General features: G+C 42.0%; 1 protein-coding gene, 1 long non-coding RNA gene and 1 pseudogene across 4 annotated transcripts; 1 reads left to right on the top strand and 2 right to left on the bottom strand.

The window, feature by feature from the left end:
* The first annotated feature begins 1,027 nt into the window (after positions 1-1,027).
* LOC110527751 (uncharacterized) lies at positions 1,028-23,553 on the top strand. 2 transcript variants are annotated; one of them, XR_002474163.3, is made up of 3 exons: positions 1,028-2,367; positions 2,703-2,955; positions 20,262-23,553. It is a non-coding gene; the product is annotated as an uncharacterized LOC110527751 (long non-coding RNA). The 2 variants fall into 2 exon arrangements; XR_016497213.1 differs by lacking the exon at positions 20,262-23,553 and having other exon boundaries at positions 2,703-4,504.
* On the bottom strand, positions 4,832-12,262 carry LOC149982523 (uncharacterized; annotated as a pseudogene). The gene is made up of 5 exons (XR_016497473.1): positions 12,210-12,262; positions 9,489-9,720; positions 9,199-9,352; positions 8,933-9,069; positions 4,832-8,555 (listed from the first exon to the last, which is right to left on the bottom strand). The product of XR_016497473.1 is annotated as an uncharacterized LOC149982523 (transcript).
* LOC110527750 (adenosine receptor A1) lies at positions 15,916-19,379 on the bottom strand. The gene is made up of 2 exons (XM_021609248.3): positions 17,522-19,379; positions 15,916-17,345 (listed from the first exon to the last, which is right to left on the bottom strand). Exons 1-2 carry the CDS (start codon positions 17,851-17,853, stop codon positions 16,697-16,699), a joined length of 981 nt encoding a protein of 326 aa, XP_021464923.2. The 5' UTR covers positions 17,854-19,379; the 3' UTR covers positions 15,916-16,696.
* Positions 23,554-24,526: the final 973 nt, after the last annotated feature.

Raw genomic sequence — 24,526 nt, forward strand, 5'->3', positions numbered from 1 at the left:
TTAGGCTTGTCTAAACGAAGGGAGTGAATACTTGTGCAACAACTATATTTTAGTTATTTAATTTGTATTAATAAGTAACATTTTCTTTTCGCTGACATTATAGAGTATTTTGCATAGATCAATTACAAAAAGAATCACTGTTAAATCTATTTCAATCCCACTTTGTAACTCAACAAGGGGGGATAAATACTTACGATGCCCACTGTAACTACTACTACTATTAACTCGTATTATTTGTTGAGCGATTGGTCAAGTCACAATTTACCCACGATGCATCACGGTTTTGACGCTCTCGAACGTGGCCTTTCCCCGCAGCGGGGTGACATCTCACCTGTCCTGGTCTGACGCTGACTGTGGGAGAGGAACAGTTGTGCAAACAGACTGTCATGATAGGGGTGTCACAGCACCTGAAGGCCTCGGTGTCACAGAAGCATTGTGTGGCGTAGGTTTGGGTGGTCGTTTGTACTCTTTTCTCAAGTTAACCATCAAGCTACATGACCTGTTTTACAACAATGAAAGACTATATCGAGTGGATATTTTTGTTCCACCTTTTAAGATCAATCACATTTAAAATAGTTGTAATGCATTTCTAAAAAGAGTGGATTGAAAAATATAATCATATTTTTTGATTATTATATTAAAATCAGCAGAAATTTTATAACTCAAAACCTTCACATGAAAGGAAGAAACTATTTTGGCAGAGGATCCTAGGCCTATCCCAGTCCGGAGTTAGTGCTATCAGTACTGTGCAGTAATTAGGGCAATGCGTTCAGAACCTGCTATGACCTCTAGAGCAAACAGCCATGAACCTTGTGATATCCTGTACTGTCTGCCTGCCCTGTCTGCTTTCCCTGTCTGCCTGCCTGCCTGCCTTGCTTGCCTGTCTGTCTGACACCCATCTGAAATGGAGGACAAGGGATCCAGGAAGTAGCGCTGCATTAGAGAACAGCCAGAATTTCCTCGTTCTCACTCTCTCCTGGGCGTACATACCCAAATGAGAGAGCACAGCACAACACACAATCCTACTGTACAGAAACTGTTACTGTAGAGCATGTGATCATGTGGTTCAGTCTTAGAAAGATTTTGATCCTCAAAACCAGAAAAAGGTGCCTGGTTACTGTGTACTGCCTAAGCTGGCACTGCCATGAGAGGGGTGCCTGGGAGTGGGCACTACCCCCGAAGCTTTCCCACATGAGGGAAGAGTGTGAGAGCGAGAGCAGAGAGAGCCAGCTTGTGCTGCCTTACAGAGACGTGTGTCCCCAGCACAGTGCTTTAGAAACAAGCAGCACTCTTTTGAACGGCTGCCAATGGAGGCTGGCCCAAGCTGTTGCAGCTGAAACTTTTACAAGCTCACTGCTCGCGAGCAGGAAGAGAGAGACACAGAGAAATATTTGTAAAGGGAATTTGCATGCGCAGCTCCTCTATTCTCCAGTTCTTGTCTGCGCTCGTTTCTGAAATATTGGCAAGCTTATTTCTTTGTTGATAATTGTTAGTGTTTATTAAAAGGGGAATTCATATAAGGAATCAGAATTTTTTGGGGGGAGGAGTGTGCATGAAGGTTGAAATGCAAGGTACATTTGAAGGACAGAAATAAATTAGAAAATAACAAAAGAATAGATGACGTCACAGAGAGAGCTGCCCGGGATTATGCCTGAGAAAAGATGATGATGACAGTTTTTGACTGCAGCACTTGTCTATGTGACATACGTGTCTATGTCTCTCTCTCTCTCTCTCTCTCTGGTGGACAGACGGAGGCGGAAGGGGGTGAAATACACTTTTTGGCACAGTGACTCTGGATTATTTTGGTGACTTTAACTTATTTTGGCACAGAGTCCTGCGGAACTCTGTCATTCGGGTTTATCTTACTACTACCGTCTGTTTCCAGAAGTTGACCCTTTCCTCACCCTCTGTTTGGCTTTTCCACAGCACAGCTTGTTGCTGGGGTATCATTCCTGCAAACCACATTTAACGTACACATACAGAAACGCCCATCTGTAACGTTGACAAAAAGGACACTTTTTTTACTCACAGGTTGTTTTCTTTCTTTTCTTTTCTTTCATCTCATTGCGACCGGGGCAATTTTACCATCTTATCTGAAAGTGTGAAAACGGTTCAAATCAAAACAAAAAACACAGGCAGGTGCAGAACAGCTAAAGACGTCTGTAATGACTACTGAAAATGGGAACCGTGAGGCATGTACTACCTGGGACTGATGCCAACTGCTGACAAAAGGCTTCACTGCACGCTCTGAGAGAAGTCTTTAACTCGTTCTTTCTTCCCCCCCAAATGCTTCAGAAATCTACGGGATTGAGTTGTTTTGATGTCATAAGTCTGGCAACACTTTTTGCCATAGGTACAAGAACCGATGTAAGTATTTCATTCTGGTACCTCTCTCTGCGCTCGTGTGTTTTTCCCTGCTCTCTCTGCCTCAATGTGTTACTGTGAGATTAATTTATGATGGGTTTAAGGGCCATGTGGGGTGTCTTTTGTTTTGTTGTTCTTTACAGCCATTCTTTTAGAGAGGATTTCAAAGTTTAAGATCTCAATTTCCGCTATGAAACTACTTGCGGTTCGAACCCAAAATAAGATTTTTCTTTTTCGAAAGTCATCTGTTCGAGCAGGCTGTTGTGACCTCATGCTTTCTCTCTCTCTCTCTCCTTCTTTCTTCCTCTCTTCCTCTCCCTGTTTCTGCCTCTTGGCAGCTGGGCCAAAGTGGGCAGGGAGAGAGGAGGGCACGGCCGAGACTGCTCTCAAGCCCCAGCCCTTGTTCGAGTGGGGTTGCTCGCCAGCACGCTGCTCAGCCTTTCCCTCATCTTGCAGACGAAAGAGAGGGACGTGGAAATGCGCTCTCCTCTCTTTTCTTCCCCGCCCTTTTTTCACCACCACCATGGCCTGTTCACTTCGGGTCATCTCTGCGGAGATCCCTGCTCTGTCCTTTACAAAATCTACTTCCAGGTATTTCCATTTTTGATACTGCTTCTATGCCAGGGCCCTGTAACTTTTCGTTTTTTGATCTACCTCTCCTTTACTCGTATCGTTTATATTTTATTCTTTGCACTTTTCCTATTTTTCACCATCATCTTCCTCCTGTACACGTGTCTGCCTCGCCCCCGCCGCAATGTCGAAATCCTCGCCACCATTACTGTATGGTAGAAATTATGCTGATTTTCGTATGAAGAAGTAGAGAGAATTAGTTCGACCATGAGCATATTGTGCATTTTGTAAACCCCATTGAAGGTTGATATAGTGATAGCTATTCACTTCGGGGTACAATAGAGCATAAGACAGCGCCCAGGACAAGATGCGTTATTTTGGGCAGCGTTGTTTGTGTAGAAGGTTTTAAATACAACAGTCACCAAAGAAAAATAAATAGGCCTCTTAGTGGTCTCGTGGTCGGGTCTGGCCTTTGAAGTACCTTTTTGGTTGTTTCCTTTTGTTGTGTGTGAACAATAACATTTAATGCATCGTTATGAGGCAAAGAGAGCTTAATCACACTACTATGCCATAAATCCTATCCCCAAAGCCCTAAAAAGAAACAAAACGGCACCAGTGCTACCTCTCAAAGGTTTCAAAGGGAAATATTTCGAGACAAAATGCCATCTGCAATATTTACACTGCGTTTTATCTTTCGCGCAGGATTCAATTCCATAAGGTTTTTTAAACATAGTGAACAATCCACATCCAGTCTCCTACATTGTCCATAGTGGAGGAAACACTGGCATATACAATAGGTATGACCAAAAGATGAAGGACCCCAGAAAAGAAGAGCAGCTCGAGTGAACATAATGAACTCAAGAAGTTTTCCCATTTTTAAAATCCTCTGACTCTAGTATTAGCAGCCACAATATGAATATATATATATATTTTTTGTTCTTTTGATTATATACCAGCATTCAAAGTCTCTTCCAATGTGTCCGTAACATATTTGCAGTATCTCCGCACACAAAACACTTCCATGCTGATGTTTTGGGTGATTTGATTTCTTTTCAACGCGGAGACCCTGATCTCGCCTCAGAGGTTTTTGCGTGAATTATTATGACAGTTCAAGTCATAATACAGTCACATAATCTAAAAAGGTAATCAGTTAGAAGGGCCCCGGAGGCTTTGTTTCACAATGGCTCTCGCAATGAATGTGTTAAAAGGTGAAACAGAGATGTCAAACTAAATGACAACGTTAATTGAGCTAAAAAAAAAAAGAACTGTTGGAACAATTGCTATCTACTAATTTGGTCGCTAAACAGTCAAGTTACTGCTGTTTCCTCTAGACCTGTGCAGAAACCAGTATGAACCAGATCATTCTGATGCAAGCATTGTTCTATACGTGAAGGAGCTTGTATTGTCGGCTCTCAATTTCGGATGGAGCACGTTGGAATGCTTTTTCAGCCTTTCTGCACTAACAATTGAGGTTTAAGTTGTTATTGTTGGCATGTCGTTTTTGTTAGATCCTGCAGAATTATCACATTAATGGGGACGACTTTAAAATAAAATAAAAAGTATGGATTTATGTTGAAGTGGCTCGTATTTATTTACAGTAGATCTACTTTCAGTAAAGGAGCGTCAAAAATCTTGACATTGTGTCAGTACATGTAGGTCTACTAAAATGCACAGCATTCAATTGCTCAAGTAGCCAAGTTCTACTGTACCTACAAAATGTTTCTCTAGTTTTTGTATGTTACCTACAGTCTGTTATCTGCTTAGTCTGCGAGTGCGTTTGTGTATGTGTGCGTGTGAAAGAGAGCATGGCATACAGAAAGTCAAAGCTACAGTAATAGAGGAAAATAGAAAATGGGTGGGGGTGGGGGGCAGGGAAGGCGGGGAAGAGACAGAAAATGAGCTGATTTCCCTCCTCCCCCATCCGTTCTGCTTTCCTCAGATGAACTTGTCATGTTACTTGATGATATGTTTTTTTGGAAGCCAGGCCATTCATATCCCCTGCTATTTGTGTGTCTCACCCCCCCCCCCCCCCCTCCCCCCGGTTACACGGACGTGTTGGTTACCAGGAACAAAGTCTGTTTGCCTTTATCAGGAACTATAAGCATACTCAAACACTCCAATTTGATAACACTTGAAGGCCACTGAGAAGGAAAAAAAGTAACAATATTGAATGTTTCGTTTTAACTCTTTGACGTATGCAACTTCTACAAAATAGAGGGAACAGTTTTAGATTTAGGTGAACATATTTTATTGTTCTTTTGAAATAGTAGACAATGTGACTTGATTCTGAAAAATAAATAATTGGTGTTGTACTAACAAGCTTGGTAACTTGAATTCAGAAGAAGACCTCAATTGTCACATTTGATATCAATATGAATAAATGATATGGGCCTGTATAAAATACAATGATTTGTTTTCTTTGTAACTATGGGGATGAGTATTGAACAAAGTGAAACATGCCGCTATTAAATATTAAACAGCCATCTAGGCATGTCTCGTGGTTGAGTGCAGTTAGGTGCTGCATGTTATCACAAACAGAGGGATGGCTATGCTACGCTGAGGCCTCCAGAGACCACATGATGGAGTCAAACAAGGTCAACGCCAGACATACTTCCTGTTTGGGGCCCGCTATTTTTGCAACCAGGGCGTTCTCCCCCGGTCGAGCCGATTTGACATTATGAATCGTTTCTCTCTCAGTCAATATAGAGAACAGAAGTAGGCTACTGTAATACAGAAAAGTTGACTTGCTTTAGCCCATGTGTTAAACATATAGCATGCTTCCATCTATAGTGGAGGACTTTACAACTCTCCTACAGTAGGCTCAATAGGAAATTGAACTTTGAGGGGGGGGGGGGGAGGGGGGGGAACGTGTGGAGCCTGATTCGGGTGTTAGCAGAAAAGGTAGTCTGGAGGGTTGGGACATGAACACGAGGAAGACGGTGAACTTGGACTACTTGGCTAGGTGAAGAAGGATCCCACCTGGTCCAGCGTAGAGTACAGAACACTATGGTAATCTTTTTTCGTTGTACATACATAGTTAATGGCATATATGTTATATTGTTTATATATTATAGTTAAGACTGGAAGACAAATGCTGATTGACTCCCAACAGTACATTAACTTAACAATGCGGACTGATTTTTATTGAAAGCGTGTTTGACAGATCAACTCTGGGATCAACTATTTGTCTACTGGGGATTTGATCAACTGATCTCTGCTAAGTCTATTTTGAATATATGTGAAAAGCAAATGTTTTATCACCAGTGATTTCTGGCTTGAAAGCATTGTTCATAATTGATTGGATATGTGTTGACACAGATACTAAATAGCGTATTGTTCTAAATAAAATTAAATATTAAAATGGTCAGTTGCTTGCAAATGGGCGAGCTCAACCTGATAATAGCCACTTCCTTTTCAATAATTACCATACTGAAGTGGCAGGCGATCAAAAACGTTTCTAATTGTGAACGGGGGAAAAAAAGATAGGAAGATCAATGTAAATTCCTGGCAAACGCAGAGAGAGGAAAAATATACAGGACATGTCACTTTAAAAAAAAGCAACATTTTTTTAACTAGGCAAGTCAGTTAAGAACAAATTATTATTTTCAATGACGGCCTAGGAACAGTGGGTTCAGGGGCAGAACGACAGATTTGTACCTTGTCAGCTCAGGGATTTGAACTTGCAACCTTTCGGTTACTAACCACTAGGCTACCCTGCCGCCCCAAACCTAGTGAGATGATCATCTTCATTAGCTGGAGCAGCACACAAACACTCTAAGTATTTTACTGCATTGGCATTAGACCTGTATCTGGACATTTCTCCGAATTGAAAACTTGAGTTCTGTATCTAGCCGTTGTTGCGATGGTGTAAGTCTGGTCCAATTGTAAGCAATGCCATAGTAGCTACTGTATTGTCAAATACAGACTCCCATGGCAGACTCCCATTGCTTCGATGCCAATATTCCCCTCCCCCCTCAGTGGCGAGCATTGCCATGCTCCCTCCACTACATCACCCGCTTTTTGGTTCATTGAGATTCAGCTTGGCACACAGACAATGCCCATTTCATGGCACCCGGATATTGAAGAGAGGAGCATGCAAGATTCTTCCCCAGTCTCTACCCTCTCGGTCATGCCCAGTGTTTCGCCATGGACCACCACTTATGATAGATATTTTTCGTATTGCGCCCGGGGCAAAATATTAATCGCGAGCAATTCGTTATCCAACAAATTACACAGTATGGAACATGCTAACCAAGTTAGCTTTTTTTTTGTGACGGCTGTTTTACTCGTCCTCACAAAGATGAGAAGAGCGACTTTCTATAAGGCGACGCACAGACAGAGCATTCTGATGACGTCTTTCCCAGGGAAAGTGTGCAGCAAGTGTGACAGGAACACAGCTCCTCTCGCTTACCGCGGCAGCCATTTTCTTTTGTGCAACCTAGTCAGTGAGTGAGCAGTCTGCGATTTGAACACTTGATAATAAGAATACAGGTTTATAGCTGACTTGAACATTGAGTTTTTGTGAGTTTTGTCTGTCATTTCTGTTGTTGGAACGTGCTTGTTTTGGTAGGCTATATATTATGTGTACAAATATGGATTTTACTATATATTTACCAAGCCTGCAGATCTGTGTTTCTGCCATTAGGACTCGTACAGGGATCCAGTTAATACACTCAATCATTGAACATAATCTGGATTCTCAGTCACCTCCCATCCCCTGTTGTCACGCATCGAATCTTCAGGCATGACAACAAATCTCTCACAGACCTATGAGGCCCATCATTATCATGAGGCACTGTTGAGTGGCTAGTCGCCGCCTACAAGCATTTCAAGCAGGATGGTGAGTTTCATACAGAAAGAAAATGTTGTGGGAAAGGTTCTATAGCTTCTTGGTACTAAACCTGGTACTAAAACGATACAAGCGATTATTGCAACGTTTATTTCGGATCAAGCGTTACTAATGTGTTAAGCTATTTTACCATGAAATGTTTTGAAATTGGCAGCCATCTTATTTTAGGTTAGCGTGCTGTTTTGTTTGTTATTCATAAACAACCATTTGGAGTTACCCCAACAAAATCCAAATGCATATCAAAATGCATTTCTTATTTGACTTTATTAAGACATCTAAGTAAGTGTACACGGTCTGGATATTACCTAAATGGTAACACTTTCTATGAAGCTTAATTTGCATAATGCATTATACAGCATGATATGTACTCATAATGCACTACGATAGAGTAATAATGCATTATAAGCATAGCTGTAGACACAGATCAAGACTCATATTAAACGCATAATTCCATATACCAATACTCCTAATGCATTATAGGTGTAATCTTAATCAATTATAATGCACAGCAATGTAGTGCTTCAGAATTGGGAGTCAAACCCACAACCTTAGTGTTGCTAGCGCCATGCTCTACCAGCTGAGTAACAGAGGACCACCATTTAATAACAAAGAAGAGCAGCAATATCAAGCGGAGTAACTTCTTACTTAGGACCAGCAATGGGCAACAGCTCTCTGTCCACTTTCATGTGTGAGATCTTATTTTCATCATTCATGGTCATGGCAGAGCGGCATCTCTCCACAAAAGAGGACAGCTTCTCTACCCTCTCTGCAACTTCTAGGGGCCTAAATCCTTCAATGCTTTTACTGCAGTGGGCTAAATATTGGTCAAACAGTGTTTCTTGGTAGTCTTAAACAAATCTACTTTGAAATAGAAGTATACACCTCACACACATGGTTATGGGCTTAAAAAAGAAGACACCTGTACCATTTCAGATATAGAGCTAAAATGTATTACATTTTGGAGTTTGCATCCCAATATTACACTTTATATATATCCCAGAAGACTGAAGCAAAACTGTTTGACATAGAAACACTGGATTTTGGGCTGTTTAAAAAACAATAATGGTAATTAAATAGGGAATTATGAAAAATATGAATAACATTCCACCCATGAAGCCACTAGGTCATTTGACTGCAGGAAAGGGCTACGAATGTCTGGCGCTGCCAGATGCAGCTCGGCAACTGGAGCTGTACGGGCAATCGTGGTCCGGTCCAGTCCAACAGTCTCAAAGGCGGGAGGCACATTAAATGTGGTTAAATTACATTCAGGAATAACAGACAATCCACTAACACAAGTTGTAATGAATGTGTATTTGTTATCAATGATGTTGTGCTATTCATTCAAATCTCACTTATTTGCCACTTGAATCTAATTGGGCATCTTTGAGTGTGGCTTCCTTCCAATCTGTTTGTGCACTCTATGTGAGTGTTTCGGAGCAGATCTCTTCTGTTTCACTGGGCCTCTCTTGGGAGTTGAATCCATCGAAGAGTCAGAAAGGGCAGAGGTGTCATGAACATCTGAATCATCAGCTGAGTGATCTGAAATATCCACTTTGGACTGCTTCACATCTGCAGATTCAAAATGGATACTTTTGATGGGGTCAAGCCAGAGAAAGAGGCTAACACAATATCCTGTACACATATCCAAGATGCATGTTTTCAAATGTGCTTTCAAGTCTGTACTTTGTCTTATTTTCATTTCTACTTCTCATACATTTTCCTAACCTAAGTGGCTTCAAGTGATTCTTCTTTTTTTTTTTCACACTGGTGACCTCTCGGATGAAGTACTCCTTCTTGCACAGTTCCCCTTGGAGTAAGACTTTGTAATCTTTCAGGATTTTTATAGTCTTCTCTTATGGCCCCTTTTTCTCTCTCTCTCTCAGTCCAGAAGCTGTGTGAGCTGTCTCACCTCGTGAACAGCAGTCGACGCAGCAACTCTGGTTATTCACACCAACACTGGGGTTTACACCACTGAGTGTTCAGATAATTGTAGTCCTTAATCAACACTAGAAATGTTACACTGAAAAATCAACCCTGGTCAATTTGCTGGGCACTTTGTAATTGTATAGCAACAACCTATGGTGTATAATATGTGTCAGCCTTAGGCTTTTCATCACTTTACCTAAAGCAATCAAAGATGACTTTTCGTGGCTTATAAGTATGCTCATTGACAAAAACGTTTGAAACGCATCAAACTGATGGCCATTACAATGCTATGTGGCCCTTGAGGAAAAAGTGACTGGCAATGATTATACTCATAATGCATTAGGAGTAATGGTATATGGAATGATGTGTTTTTAGGAGTCCTTATGTGTGTCTATAACTATTCTTATACTGCATTATCACTCTGTCCTAGTGTGTCCATGTATAATGCTGTGTATGGACCTCATAGAAAAAGTTCCTGAGTGAATCTCTCTTTCTCAAAAAGCTGAATCTCAACTTCAAGATCAAAGTAACTCAAACTAACAAACTTTATAACACATTCAGAAATCAAGTTAGGACTCAGCTCTAAGCCTTCAACCGTTGCCATTAACTTATTTTTTTGTCGATAGAAATCAGTGTCCCCCTCAGTCTGTCTCATCTGTGTACAGTGGCCAGTCAAGGGAGGCTGATGCCATTCGGAGTCTAATTAATTCAACATCTCAATTAAGGCCTCCACTCCCTCCCTGCCCCACTACCTTCTCATTCGGCCCCACTGAGCAGGCCCTGACACTCCTACAAACAGCCTCGCGGCCTGCCAAAACATTTCAATCACTGTCTGCCTTAATTACGCCAAAGAGGAATTCAGAATGTTAATGAACTGCCCTGGTGCCTTTCAGAGGCTATGGTTTACATGCTAATTTATGCAAAGCGGCGGGGCCTCTGCATGGTTTGACCATCGTCTCCCATAACACTGCCTGAGCCGGCCCAACCCACCCAGCCAAAGCATTGCCCTGGGGGGCTTGGCTGCACTGCCCAGCTGGTACTTCAAACTCTAGTTGGCACAGTTAACACTGAGCTCTTTTTTCAAAGAACTGAATGGCTTTCACACTGATAAAAACAACAATATTGTATTAGGGTGGGACTGAGACTAGGTACACATAGTTCACTACCAAATACCATGTCAGCATAAAAAACGATGGAATTTTATCGGTTTTCATTCACCTTCATATCTTTAAAATTAAGGAAGCTGGAAAGTAGTAAAAGTCATTTATCTTATCCACTCAGATGGGCATAACAGTGCCACCTTTTATCCGGATAAAACAAACAGAAAAATCCATCTGGGATCCAATACGATGGATTAAAAGAAGCAGTGAGAGAGTTTCACAGGTTTCTGCCCCACAGATGTTGTCACTTAAGAATGCCAAGCAACTCCCTAAAATGGCCGAATCGCTGCCATTTTGTTTTCATCCTTTCCCCTTCCTTCCTTCCTTTGCATTTCTTGCAGGCTATCCACACTGCTCTGTGCAGGCTAGGGGGAGGCAACCGGGGGAAGCCATGTTTAAATAAGCTACCAATTAAACAGCAAGCTTCCGTGGGGTTGTAGGGCTGGAAAGAGCCAAGTTACTCGAAAAAATGGGCACTAATTCCTGGCGCGGCTCTCCTTTATTACATGCCAACCTCTCTGGATGCCAGTGAGTTACGCTTTAGGCTTGCCGAAATTAGCACACTTTCCTTAGCGCCTGCATCGTTTCGTCTTTATTTCGTTAATCTTTTGGCAAAAGCTATCTTATGCGATTCCGTTGCGATCACATGACACGCCTTCTGTCCATATAACTGTTATAGTGGCACAGACACACCTGTCAATGCCATAATACGAACGGATGATTCCTCTGGATGTTGTGAACTGACGCAGTTTAGTAGCACAGTTCACACGAAGCAAAGCAGTCGAGCTTTCACAGCTTCGTTCTGTAGTGGCGAATTTGAACCAGGCCCAGGATTAAACAGCAGAGCCAGAACCAGAGAGGAAATTGCTCCTTGGAGGTAATTCCCTATAAAATTGTTACCAGGCTACCTCCTCTTCAGTCCATTGCGAGGGATGTCATTTTAATAAACTGGATATGTGCAGGGTTTCTGTTAATGCCTGATTTTAATTCAAGTTGGCTTCATGCACTGTCCTGTAGTGTGTTTGTGTGTTTGTGTGTGTGTGTGTGTGTGTGTGTGTGTCTATGTGTTTTGAGCTTTTGTACGAGTGCAAATGTGCAAGGGTGTGCGTATGTGTTTATGTACGGTAATGATCAACCACTAACCATACAAAATGCTCTCTTTCTCTATCTGTCTCTTTTTCCCACAGTTCCCTAGTAAGAACTGCTAAAACTCATCTCTGGGTCGACACCAGACTAAGCACCTGTCCTTGAGGCTGAGGTAGTAGATTGAATAGTTGTGGGGTATATGTCCTCCCTCTGAGATAACTATACAATCTACTGTCTTTCCTAAGGAGACAGACTGATCGTCAATAACCCTGAAGAGTGACCGTTCTCCCCTCACCGTCACACCCATCTTCCCAGCCTAGACACCTGCCTGCAGCCTGTCTCTGCTCTGTGGGAAAGTTTCCCCATTATAGCATATCACCTCCATTTACACCCATTCACAGACTGTTGCAGGACAAAATGAGAACGGGTAACATTTCCTTTGTTAGACCACCCGATGCTTTATTTGGGTTATTGGGGCCTGTTGTGTTTGAATGAAAGTGTACTTTAGGGTGAGAGTGTTTGTGTTGTCGCCTCTCGCTGTATCTGTTTGAGTGTGTCTGAATGACATTCCCCCTTCATCCATCAGTCTTTCAGGTGAATGTGTCCTGGCGAGGTGAGGTAGTAGGTTGTATAGTTTGTGGGAGGGATTTAATCCTATTCAGGTGATAACTATACAGTCTATTGCCTTCCTTGAGAGGCACAATGACAGTCTGCAGCAACGAGGAAGTCCACTGCTCTCTGAATTTCTCAATGTGTTGGATGCAATCTCACTATGATAAAGCAACAGCTGGAGCACAAATGGGTTTATAGCCTCTCCAGCGCCACTTGGTGGCCAAGGAGCAGCAGGACTCCAGAGACCTTCTTGTAGGTTCAGGATTCAGAGCTTCTCAAGAATGAAAGGATATGAAAAGCACTCAACAGAGAATGCATCAGTGTTACAAAATCTAAACAATAAAGGGTTGGTTCTCCAGAACCAAATCAAGCCCTAAATAAATGCGTATAGGCTTGTGATATGTTTTATGGTAACATTATTCAAGGTTGTATTAATTAATAAAGGTTAAATGTAGCTATTAAACTTGCATCTAGTCTTTTAATCTGACTTTTTAGGGCATTTACATACATCTGATTACTCCTAATTTCAATTCTGAAGATATTTTTTGTTGTTGTCAGTAACTATACATGCTATAGGGCTATAAGGGGCGGCAGGGTAGCCTAGTGTTTAAAGCTTTGGACTAGTAACCAAAAGGTTGCAAGTTTGAATCCCTGAGCTGACAAGGTACAAATCTGTCGTTCTGCCCCTGAACTAGGCAGTTAACCCACTGTTCCTAGGCCGTCATTGAAAATAAGAATTTGTTCTTAACTGACTTGCCTAAATAAATAAAGGTAAAATAAGATATATTTTGTGGTCAGTAACCACACATGATAAAGGTTTATAAATTTACTGCCAGTCAATTCAAAAGTTGCTGAGAGGGTATTAGGGTCCTTCCACAAAAAGAGTGCCTTTTTGCGTCTCTTTGATATTCTAAGTAGAAAATGTGCATCAATATTGAATTTCAAAAGCCCGTTATACTAAATGAAGTGCCCTTTTAAGATAGACCACACGGAGAATTCAACCAATCAGATATTTTATGTGAATAAAGGCTTGTTAAAGTGCCCCTTTGTCAGCCCTGTGTCACAAGGTTCCAACCCCCTTTATAGACATAAGTTGGAAAGCCCTAGTTATAAAGCCCGATTTCATCATGGGGGACAACTACATCTAAATTTACCACACCGATGACTTGACCAGTTACAGTATGACCTAGTTTGAATTTTAACCAAACTAAAAGCATGTAGCTACTTCTCTTTAAAGAAAAGAGAAACAACTGCCAGGAAGATCAGTTGAGTTCTGATACAGAGTACCCGGCCATGTTGTCATTATGGCAGGAACACAATGCGTTCGTTCATCTATTGCAATATGCCATATCGCAATAATAAAATACATATCCCACTGCCATCTAGTGTGCTTACACAAAACCAGGGGAATAATGCCCGGAGATAGGGATGTGTGGCGTGCCAATGGACGTTAATCAAGACAAAATATTGTCATTACAACATTTGTATAATACATACAATGTAATAATATGTATTTTTACCAACCCTTTTGAAATAAAAATGCTACTTTAGATTGGATTTCTTAATCTCTGAAAATATATGATATCGAAGAATGTCAGAGCTATATGTATACCGTAGGTCTACACACTCTTAACGTTAAGCACAAACTTATGTGAAAAGTTGAAGTGTAAATGGTTGCGTTAAAAATAACCATAATCATTAAAAAAAGTTCATTCGAGAAGGGTTTCTTTATTGGATAACTGTAAGATAGTACATCTTATCTCCAAATCCTGGGATACCCCTGTATAGAAGGTAACAATTATAAGAAATAGACAAACTATTTGATACAATACATTTTGAGGAACTGGCATTTAGACCCAGGAAATGCAACATTGAAATGAAACTTGCAAGCTTTTCATCCTCTCCTTCAGTTTCATTCACAAGACATGCAATTTGCTGTGTAATGCCAACACCGTTGAACAATGCTAAAAATACGGACCTATAACAGTTATACTGGACAACGGGTGGGTCTAATCCTGAATGGTGATTGGTTAAAACCGCATTCCAGCCGGTGTCTATTCCTCAAGTTACCACCGGCTAAATCTATAACATTAAAATGCCTATAATTTTCTGAAATTCTACCCATTTTGCCACGGGAGGAAAGACGTGTGCAGTTTTAAAACACATTTTATGCAACTCTACATATGTTCCATATTTTGTAATGACTTATGCCATGTTAATATGATATCTGAGTGAGAATGACTAACAAAATCAATGGGGATCCCCTGGATATAATGTACATTCCACGATGTAATGATCAGAATTAGTGTAAACGTTACAGTTTTGAAAACATTTCGACACAGGCTTAACACCTAACAAACACAAAAACGGATTGCTGTCATTTCTTGTACATAGAATGTTTACCGGGTAAAGAAAACCAATATATGATTTTTTTTCATTTGGGTGAACTATCCCTTTCACTTTTTACTGCCGTGGGCTAAATCAGGTTCACACAGAGTGTTTCTTGGTAGTCTTAAACAAATCTACTTTGGAACAATAATAAACACCTCACAGACATGGTTAAAAAAAACAAAACATCTGTACCATGTTAGATATAGAGTTGAAATGTTTTCAATTTTTGAGTTTGCATCCCAATATTACACTTTATATACATTATAGAAGACTGAAATATAGCAAAACTGTTTGACATAGAAACATCAGATTATCAAAAAGAATCATGTTTATTAATGAAAAAATAGAAATAACATTCCACCCATGAGGCCACTAGGTCATTTGACTGCAGGAAAGGGCTACGGTTAATTAAAGCTGGAATCTGCATGTGTGTTATTGTTTTTGTTTTGTTGGGGGGAAACAGAGAGGAGCGTCCAGCATCGTGGTAAAAAACATGCAGTACGTACGCTGATGTTCTATCGCGCGTGCAATGATGTCAGAGGGAGAAAAAAAAATGTTTGAAGTAACCTTTTTGTTGTTGTAATATAGCAAGCGATAAGCTATAAATAAATATATATATATATATATATATATATATATATATATATATATATATATATATATATATATATATATATATATATATATATATATATATATATATATATAAAATAAAGAGAGTCGCACACTCTATATATAAACTCCCAGTAATGTATTGGGTAAATCATGAATGTTTCGGCATCCACTGTGCCTTCTTTAGGGTAGTGATTCTGTAACGTTGGATGATTTACCCAATAAATTACCGGGAGTTTATATATAGAGTGTGCGACTCTCTTTGTTTTTATAGCTTACAGTTTATTTACCGTTTTAGTTTATAGTTTTTTCAACACCTCTACATAAAATAATTTTCTCAGGGTGTGCGCCAGCTTATGTTTTTTATTCGAGTAATATCGCAAACGGACATGGCGGTTTCGCCATTAAGGTGAAGCATCATTTTGTGATGTTAAGGTAAGGGTTAGGGAAAGGCATAGAAGTTAACATTGCTAGCTTAACCCCGTCCGCTGCCATTCATTTTCTACCGGTCTGTTACAAACAGAGGGTGATGATAGTACATGATGACTTGTCATATACTGTTTAAATGTATCAACAAATCAACAAACTGCTGAATTTCCGTGGCACTGCACACACAAATTTCACTGTCGTGAAGTCCCCTCTCTGTCTTGCACTGACAAAGAATATAGGCTACCTATCGACACAAGATGGAGCAGCCCGTTTGTTTGGTATTATCTGTTTCCAAATCAGACAAACTCACTCATATTTATTGATCCCTTTCTTGTATTTCTACCTTTTCAGGAGGTCTGATTTAAAACATGAAAATCGAGCATGGATTGTAGTAACTCTCCCATCCATTGCAGACAGCTTGTGCCATTCAAAGCATGGAAACGAGACAAATCCAACATGTGGTCGGCTGTTTAATTTTTGATCAAATCAATGAAAACGGAAGTGAAAACTTAAAAATAACCATTTTGTCAGCTAAGGTTTTTAGTAGAGAATCCAAATATAATGTGAGTATGGTTTTGATGATAAGATCATGCTCGTTAGGATATTAATGATGTAGACCACATCTGCATCCCTGGGATTGTCTTTTTCAAAGTATCAGAGAATAAATCTGTGGGATTAGTGTTTAGCGCATCGTTGACTATCCCTTGCTCACATTGTTAGGGTTGCTGCTGATATTGTGCTCAGTGGAACGATTGCTCTGAGAGCCCTGGTTGTCATCGCGACACACCAAGAACCTCCTCCAGATCCTCAGGTACGCTCCCTGGATCCTGCGGATCTTGAAGGCATAGACGACTGGGTTGACCGCTGAATTGGCATGGGAAAGGAGGATGCCCACATAGAAGGCGGTGTGGGGTATGTCTGACGGGCTGCCAAAGTAGGCAGCACAGTTCATAATGTGCAGGGGGAGCCAGCAGAAGGCGAACAGCACCAGGACCAGAGCCAGGGATTGGGCCAGGCTCCTCTCCTTCCTGAAGTAGGTGTGGGACTGGGCCCCGTGCCCTGCTTTCTCCCTCAGGTTCCTCCAGATGGTACAGAAAATGTAGATGTACAGGACAGCCATGACAATTAACGGGGTGAGGATGCAGAGGAAGAAATTGAAGTAAACAATGTATGACATGGGGATCACAGCCAGGAAATGGCAGAGGATTGCGGTCGAGTTCTCTGAGTGAGACAACGTTTCACGATTGTACCATCCAAACATGGGAGGGAAGCTCAATATAAAAGCAACAAACCAACATGTTGCTACTACCACCCAAGATCTTCTCTCTGTTACCGTCTTCTTGTAGCTGTTGAAGCAGAAAAATGTTGAGATGTTTCAATGAATTGCTTTGCAAAAGGAAACAAGGAATCTGATTCCACCCAAGCATGATTTCCTTTCTTAGAATGTGGTTAACATGGGACACAGCTAGGAGAATAATATGTCCAACTGTAAACGTCCTGAAATGTCACCTTAACAGCTCACCTGAGAGGGATGAAGACGCGTAGGTATCGGTCCACAGCAATGGCTAGCAGTGACAAGACTGAGGCCACTGTCAACATGATGACCACACAGCTAATGAAGAGACAGACATTGAACGAGGTCTGCACCCGTCCATCCACCAGTACAGCCAGCGGCATGGCCACAGACCCTACGAGGAAGTCAGCCACAGCCAGAGAAACCATAAAGCAGAAGATGGGCTGCCGCAGAGCACTGCTTGACCACACTGCCCAGATAACCAGCACATTTCCCAGGCAGCAGGCAATGGCGATCAGCACCTCCAGCACTGTGTAGACCACCTCTCCTCCAGACATCATGTCAGCTGTCCAATGGAAGTTTACTCTATGACTGAGTATGCTTTATTGTGAATAGTTCCTCTATGACCAGCAGGCTTTTGAGGAAGTTTTCTTGCTCACTGAAAAAATTCATGAAAATGCTACGCCCCTTTGCAATTGTTCGGCGCTGTTGATATAAGGATCTGAAAGCACAAATACATCAAAACAAATATATCACAAACATTCATACACCTGCCGAGCAAACATTATAGCCCATTGACAATACATGGTAATTGTTTCAACTATGCAGGAAATAGAGTAACATTTTAGATATCCCGTGTCATAATGTTTGTAGTATGTCATTGTTTCAGAAGCAAGGGCATTTTTGAACATCCTTTAAATTTAACCCTACACAAAATGGCACGAGTCACAGGAAATGTGAAAACCACAATGCGACCAGAGCTAAATATTAATAGCCTCGCAAATCGGCCTGATCTCCCGAGCTTCCATATATGGTTCGCTGCACGAATACAGTCTTGTCATTCTGAATATCTGGAATCCTTGGGACGTACATACCCTAAACCCTAACCCTTACCCTAACCCTTACCTAACCTTAACCCTTACCTTAACTAGGCAAGTCAGTTAAGAACAAATTATTATATACAAAACCCTGACCAAACCCTCCCCTAACCCGGACAACGCTGGTCCAATTGTGTGGCGCACTATATGACTCATGATCACAGCCGGTTGTGATACACGCCCGGGATCAAACCCAGGTCTGGAGTGACACCTCTAGCACTGCAATGCAATGCCTTAGACCGCTGCGCTAAATTATTTCGCAGGCAATTGGATCAACCTTCCACCAATCAGACCAATGAACCACATGACGTAGTACCAGAGCGCCGTTTCACTACATTCTCTGAGACCTAAACCCCAGCTGGAGTTTAAAGGGTGTGACCATCGAGCCTGTTGAGGAAGCTAAACTCCTACGTATAACATTGGATGGTCAATTACCATGGTTAACGAGTACATTTAGCATTTAGCGTAGCGCATTTGCATTTCCAGGTGCCTACTTGAGACGTCTGCGTCTCAAGTAGGATCAACAGGTTAAGTCATATTGACAAAAGTATATCGTTGTATTTACATTTGTGTGACTGTCCTCTATCAGTGTATCCGTGTTTAGCTACTTGTCATGTTTTTGTTGTTGTTGTGCATCCCAGGAAGAATAGCTGCTGCCTCTGAAAACGGTATCGGGGGATCTGTTCTATGTAGGCAAACAACATTACTACTAGCAGAAATTGTCAAGGAAGCAGGTCCGTGTAACTACTTAGCATGTCTGTGCACGATTCTCGCCATCTTTGACATGAAAATGTGCGCATAAAAGGCGCCTTAGCAAACACCAAGAAAGTATTTGATCCGACATAGGCAGCAAATTAGTGCATTTTGAACGATTGACTGATGTAATTAGGATTAACATTGCCTCGGTTCCAGGACGATCGATGAGAATTGATTAGAAGTGCCTTGGCTTGGTTGGTAGAGTAGAAGAGGATTTTGCTATTTTTAAAAGTTGGAAAGAAGCAGAGAAAGAAACAAGTCCCAATGTCGGAGCAACAACTTCAACAGCTGACAAACGGGACCGAGAGCCTACACCTTCAAAGACCCAAAGGGCTCTAAAAAAGTTGTGTCCCCCAAACCCAGGTCAGAACAAGTTGTCTACCGAGATGCCCACACAGCATAGTCTGAAGGTGGTAAGTTGCATGCTGTTGAGGAACAGAACAGAAGACACTGCAAAGTGCATCTGTTCAATTTGGGACTTTTCCTGCTTTCAACAGTAATTTAAAAAATATTACAGCTATAATCTACACAATGATTCTAGAACAACACAAGAAAAGTAGCACACGACTGTATTACACCTTGTCAGTCCAAATCCAATGTTGTGTATTTCATTATTTATGTTGGTTTTGTCATTTGATATCAGTGTAGAAGAGAGCAGCTCTCATAAAAGGGAACTTTATTGCCAGAGGACATATGGGAATGATGTGGTTTTGCATCACAAATGTCCACTTGGAGTAGAACCAAGGAGCCACTGCACAGGCACTCCAGGGGGAAGTTTCCCCGAGGTACAGCTATAAACTCTGCCTCCCCTCCCCTAAACCTAACCTTAACCATTAATGGGAGAAAAGCCAAATTTGCCCAAGGTCAGCATCTAGAGGCAACTTTACCTTACACCTGCACAAGCAGGAGGGGCCTTATAGACCGATTAGATTACTACATGGGGTTGTGGATTGGACAGTAGTGTGAGGTGTTAGATAGATACCCAACCCGGTACGTCACAGTATACAAGATACATATCAGTATATGTAGTTAATCACAATGTTAATCATTAGGCCTAACACATGTCATGAGTCAGTTATGCCTACTACTGATGAACCCTTTGCTTTATCTTTCAGGGCCTGGGTCCGAACATGACTGAGCAGACAGGATTAGGAAGTCTACTGGTGTCATCAAGAACTTGATGGACACCGCATATGCTGAGTTGGAGGTGTCAAAGTCTAGTGGCATCCATCATGCTGCTCGCCAGACCAAGGACATTCTAGCCCTTGTGGAGGTTGTTAGGGAGGCAGAGCTGTTAAACCATGCAAAGCGTTCACTACATTCCCTGGTTTTAACAGAAACATTCTAGCTGAAGTCAGCGAGTTGTGTGGGAGGTTAAGGTCCAAATTGAAGGAGCAGACCAAGGTACCTGTTTGAATTCAAACCAATTGGTTGCCAGGCTCGCTGGGGATGAGGGCAGCTTAGTCTGACCATCAAACGATCTCTAAGAGGAAAACAGGGTAGAGGGAAAGATGGTGATTGGTAGTTAGTTATTAGCGCTAGCATGCTAACAGATACCCATTGATTCCAGCTATTTTGCTAATGCTAGTTAGCATTGGTCTCGCAAAACTACCTCTAACATCCTTCATACTAGACACAGACACAAAAATGGTATCCATGAGTTCATCTGACTCTGGGGATGTAGATAAATGGCCTCATGGCCAAAATCCTGAAGTTTCCCTTTATGTTGTCACTGTAAATATGTTTTAATAATCTGTATTTGTAGACTGTTTTGTATTTATCACTACGCCTTTCTCTTTATCATTGCTGTGTCTTCTGTAAAAATCTAACTTTGATTTATGGTTCTTGATTAATGCATCATTATTTTAAATCCATAATGTTGACAGTTGAAATGAAACACCACTGACAGCTTTGAGTGACAGTTTTAATCAGTTGCTGTAACAATGTACGCTGAGAGAGTTGGGAAGCAAGTTCAGGGAGTGAATACATTTAATTAATTAATAAATGAACAAAACAAGAAACAAACAGCACACCGACACAAAGCAAGAACAATAACAATGACGACTGGGGAAGAAACCAAAGGGAGTCATATATAAAGGGCAGGTAATCAAGGGGCTGAGGGAGTCCAGGTGAGTGTCATTATGCGCGTAATGCTGGTGACAGGTGTGCGCCCTAACGAGCAGCCTGGTGACCTAGAGGCCGGAGAGGGAGCACACGTGACAGTACCCCCTAACCCGACACCCGGCTCCAGCCGCAGGATGTCGACCAAGATGATGAACCCGGGAATCAGGAGCGGACCAGTCACCTCTGCTAAGGCGCGGGAACCTGTCGATCTGGCTGAGGCGTGGGAGCATGACGACCTAGAGCGCTGGAGAGAGCGCATACGTGACAGTACCCCCTCCCCGGCGCGTTCGGCTCCAGCTGCAGGACGCCAACCACATGGATGATCCTGGGGATCCGGAGCGGACCAGTTGCCTCTGCTGAGGCACAGAAACCTGACGAACCGGTTGCCTCGGTTGAGGCATGGGAACCTGTTCACCCAGCTTAGGCATGGGAGCCTATTGAACCCACTGAGGCATGGGAGGCTTCTAACAGGCTGAGGCTTCCCAGGTAGCTCCGACTCCAACACCCAGACCCGACATCACCCCCAACACAAAAACAAAAAAAACACTCCTTGATGCTTCCCTTTGTTGAGTCGTCATTCTGTAACTATGTACGCTGAGAGTCGAGTTCAGGGAGTGAATACATTTAATAAATACATGGACAAGACAAAACAAGGAACAAAAAAAGAAACAAACATCACACTAACAGGAACAGAAACAATGACAGCTGGGGAAGAAACCAAAGGGAGATACATAGAAAGGGCCATGTGTGTGTCATTATGCGAGTACCGCTGGTGACAGGTGTGCGCCCTAACGAGCAACCTGGTGACCTAGAGGCCGGAGAGGGAGCACACGTGACAGTTGCATTTGGACAAGTGACAACACACGGATAGTAACACAGTCTCATTGCTGAGCAGTCATCCAACTAACTAACTAGTCACGGACCCCATAAAGGGACAGTTGTTCTACAGCAGCTTCTAGTGGCTTACTGCCACATTTGTGGTGCCACATTTGTAAGTGTCCCTTTTATTTATGTCAGAGCTGCTGTGGTGTGTTTCCATCTCAAAGTCCTCATATTCCTCATCAAAGTAACCCATGTAATCATCATCTACCTCACTGAAGCTATCATGATGGGAAGTGGGCTCTACGTTCTCAACGTCACCAAAAAACCTAACCGATTATGTGCAAGATGTCTCTTGCATGTCGCAATCGGAATACTGTAATGTTGTCGACAACGTAGGCCAAGGCAAATATGTGTGCACTGTCTTTTACTACTGCCTCAATTAGTTCAGTGCTAAATCCAGCACAGACTGCCTTGCAAGTGTAGAGGTGTGCTGTGTCCTTAACCAAATGACTCCAGTACTCCTCTAACATGTCCTACCTCTCTACATTTCACTGGATTGCAAGCGTCTCCTTGTAATAACTCATGTTTGGGGTTAGGCTCTCCACAAACATCAGATACACATGAACATGATGTATGGCAATAGGTGCAGCACAGATGTCCTGGCTTAAAGCTTGTGGGGTGCTTTTTCAAAGTGACCGTATAGGGCTATTCGAAAGCAGCTCTTTGTGCCTGTGTCAAACAGTCCTTTAACTGCTTTTTTATCAACCAACATTGTTGTGTTTGACGGCATACTGAATTGCATACGATTTCAACCCATTTCTACCAGGCCTGCCAACCTGTTGAACAATAGCCTCAACAACCTCTTGTGGCACATACTATACATGACTACATCTCATTGAGTGCGGTTTTTAGTGCCAGCATCGGTCTGTGGTGGTATGTAGGCAGCTACGAAAAATACAGATGAAAACCTTCTAGGTAGATAGTGTCGTCTACAGCTTATCATGATGAGATACTCTACCTCAGGCGAGCAAAACCTTGAGACTTCCTTAGATATCGTGCACCAGCTGTTGTTTACAAATATACATAGACCGTCACCCCGTGTCTTGCCAGAGGCTGCTGTTCTATCCTGCCGATAGAGTGTATAACCTGCCAGCTGTATGTTATTAATGTCATTGTTCAGCCACAACTCGGTGAAACATAATATATTACAGTTTTTAATGTCCCGTAGGATATACGTGCTTTCAGTTCATCCCATTTATTTTCCAGTGATTGAACGTTGGCTAACAGTACGGCTGTCAAAGGCAGATTAGTCTCTCATCACCTGATCCACACAAGGCACCCTGATCTCTTTCCGCAAAATCTCAGTTTCTTTCTCCAGCGAATGACAGGGATAAGGGCCTGTTCGGGTGTTTGGAGTATATTCTTCCTGTCTGACTCATTAAAGAAAAATGACTTGTCCAATTCGAGGTGAGTAATCGCTGTTCTGATGTCCAGAAGCTCTTTTCGATCATAAGAGACGGTAGCAGCAACATTATGTATACAATAACTTACAAACAATGTGAAAAAAAATAGCACGGTTGCAGCATCAACGCTAAGCTTCTCAAGAGCAGCCATCGCTGTTGATGTAGTTTTAGATTTTTTCTTCTTCGGTGGGGTTTAATGGCGGTTGGCATCCAATATTTATGGTGCATTATCGCTGTACGGGTGAAAAAAAAGTCAACTCCATACAGTGGGGTTTCCCTCCACATTAGCCGTTCCATTGATCACCATTGCCATAAAACCCACTAAGTCCAACTTCTTTACATGCAGCATATCTGGATCCTGCTGGTGGGAGGCCAACTCTGTAGCCTCCCAACAACATTGGACCTTTTAATCTTTCTACCCTTTTTACCGCCACCACATAGGGCAGTTCAGTCTGTTTCCTGATTCTGGCCACCTCCATCTCTTTCACCCTATTTGGGTTTTCCAAGGATGTCGCCTCATGCTCTCCACCATGATTACAACACTTTATTCCTTTGCAATTCTCTTCTGCTATACAGGCTCCATCAAAGTGATTTTCTCCACACGTCGAACAATCTTGGCTCCTCACCGTCTGCAAACACTTTCTTCGTGTCCAAAAATTTGACACTGCTTACACTGCAAAAGAAGTGGGAACAACAACATACACACATATGTATGAACACACAGAAACAGCATATCCTCCATGTAATTTATCTCATAGGCCTAATAGTATTGTAAAGCTCTTTTCTACCCCATCTTGTCCCTAGGGGTCTACCATCCTCCAACACCCCAACCCAACACACCCCACTCAGATTAAGGATCTTAGTGAAACATTCATTATTGTTTTTGGGTGTGCTTTGCCAGGGTCAGAGTGACAACCCACAGTACCGGCAGACCCCCAGGGCAAGGACTGAGCAGCCCAGCAGCTAAGGAT

The sequence above is a fragment of the Oncorhynchus mykiss genome, chromosome 7 (assembly GCF_057628025.1).
Source record: "Oncorhynchus mykiss isolate SJ-2025 chromosome 7, ASM5762802v1, whole genome shotgun sequence".
NCBI classification, from domain to species: domain Eukaryota; kingdom Metazoa; phylum Chordata; class Actinopteri; order Salmoniformes; family Salmonidae; genus Oncorhynchus; species Oncorhynchus mykiss.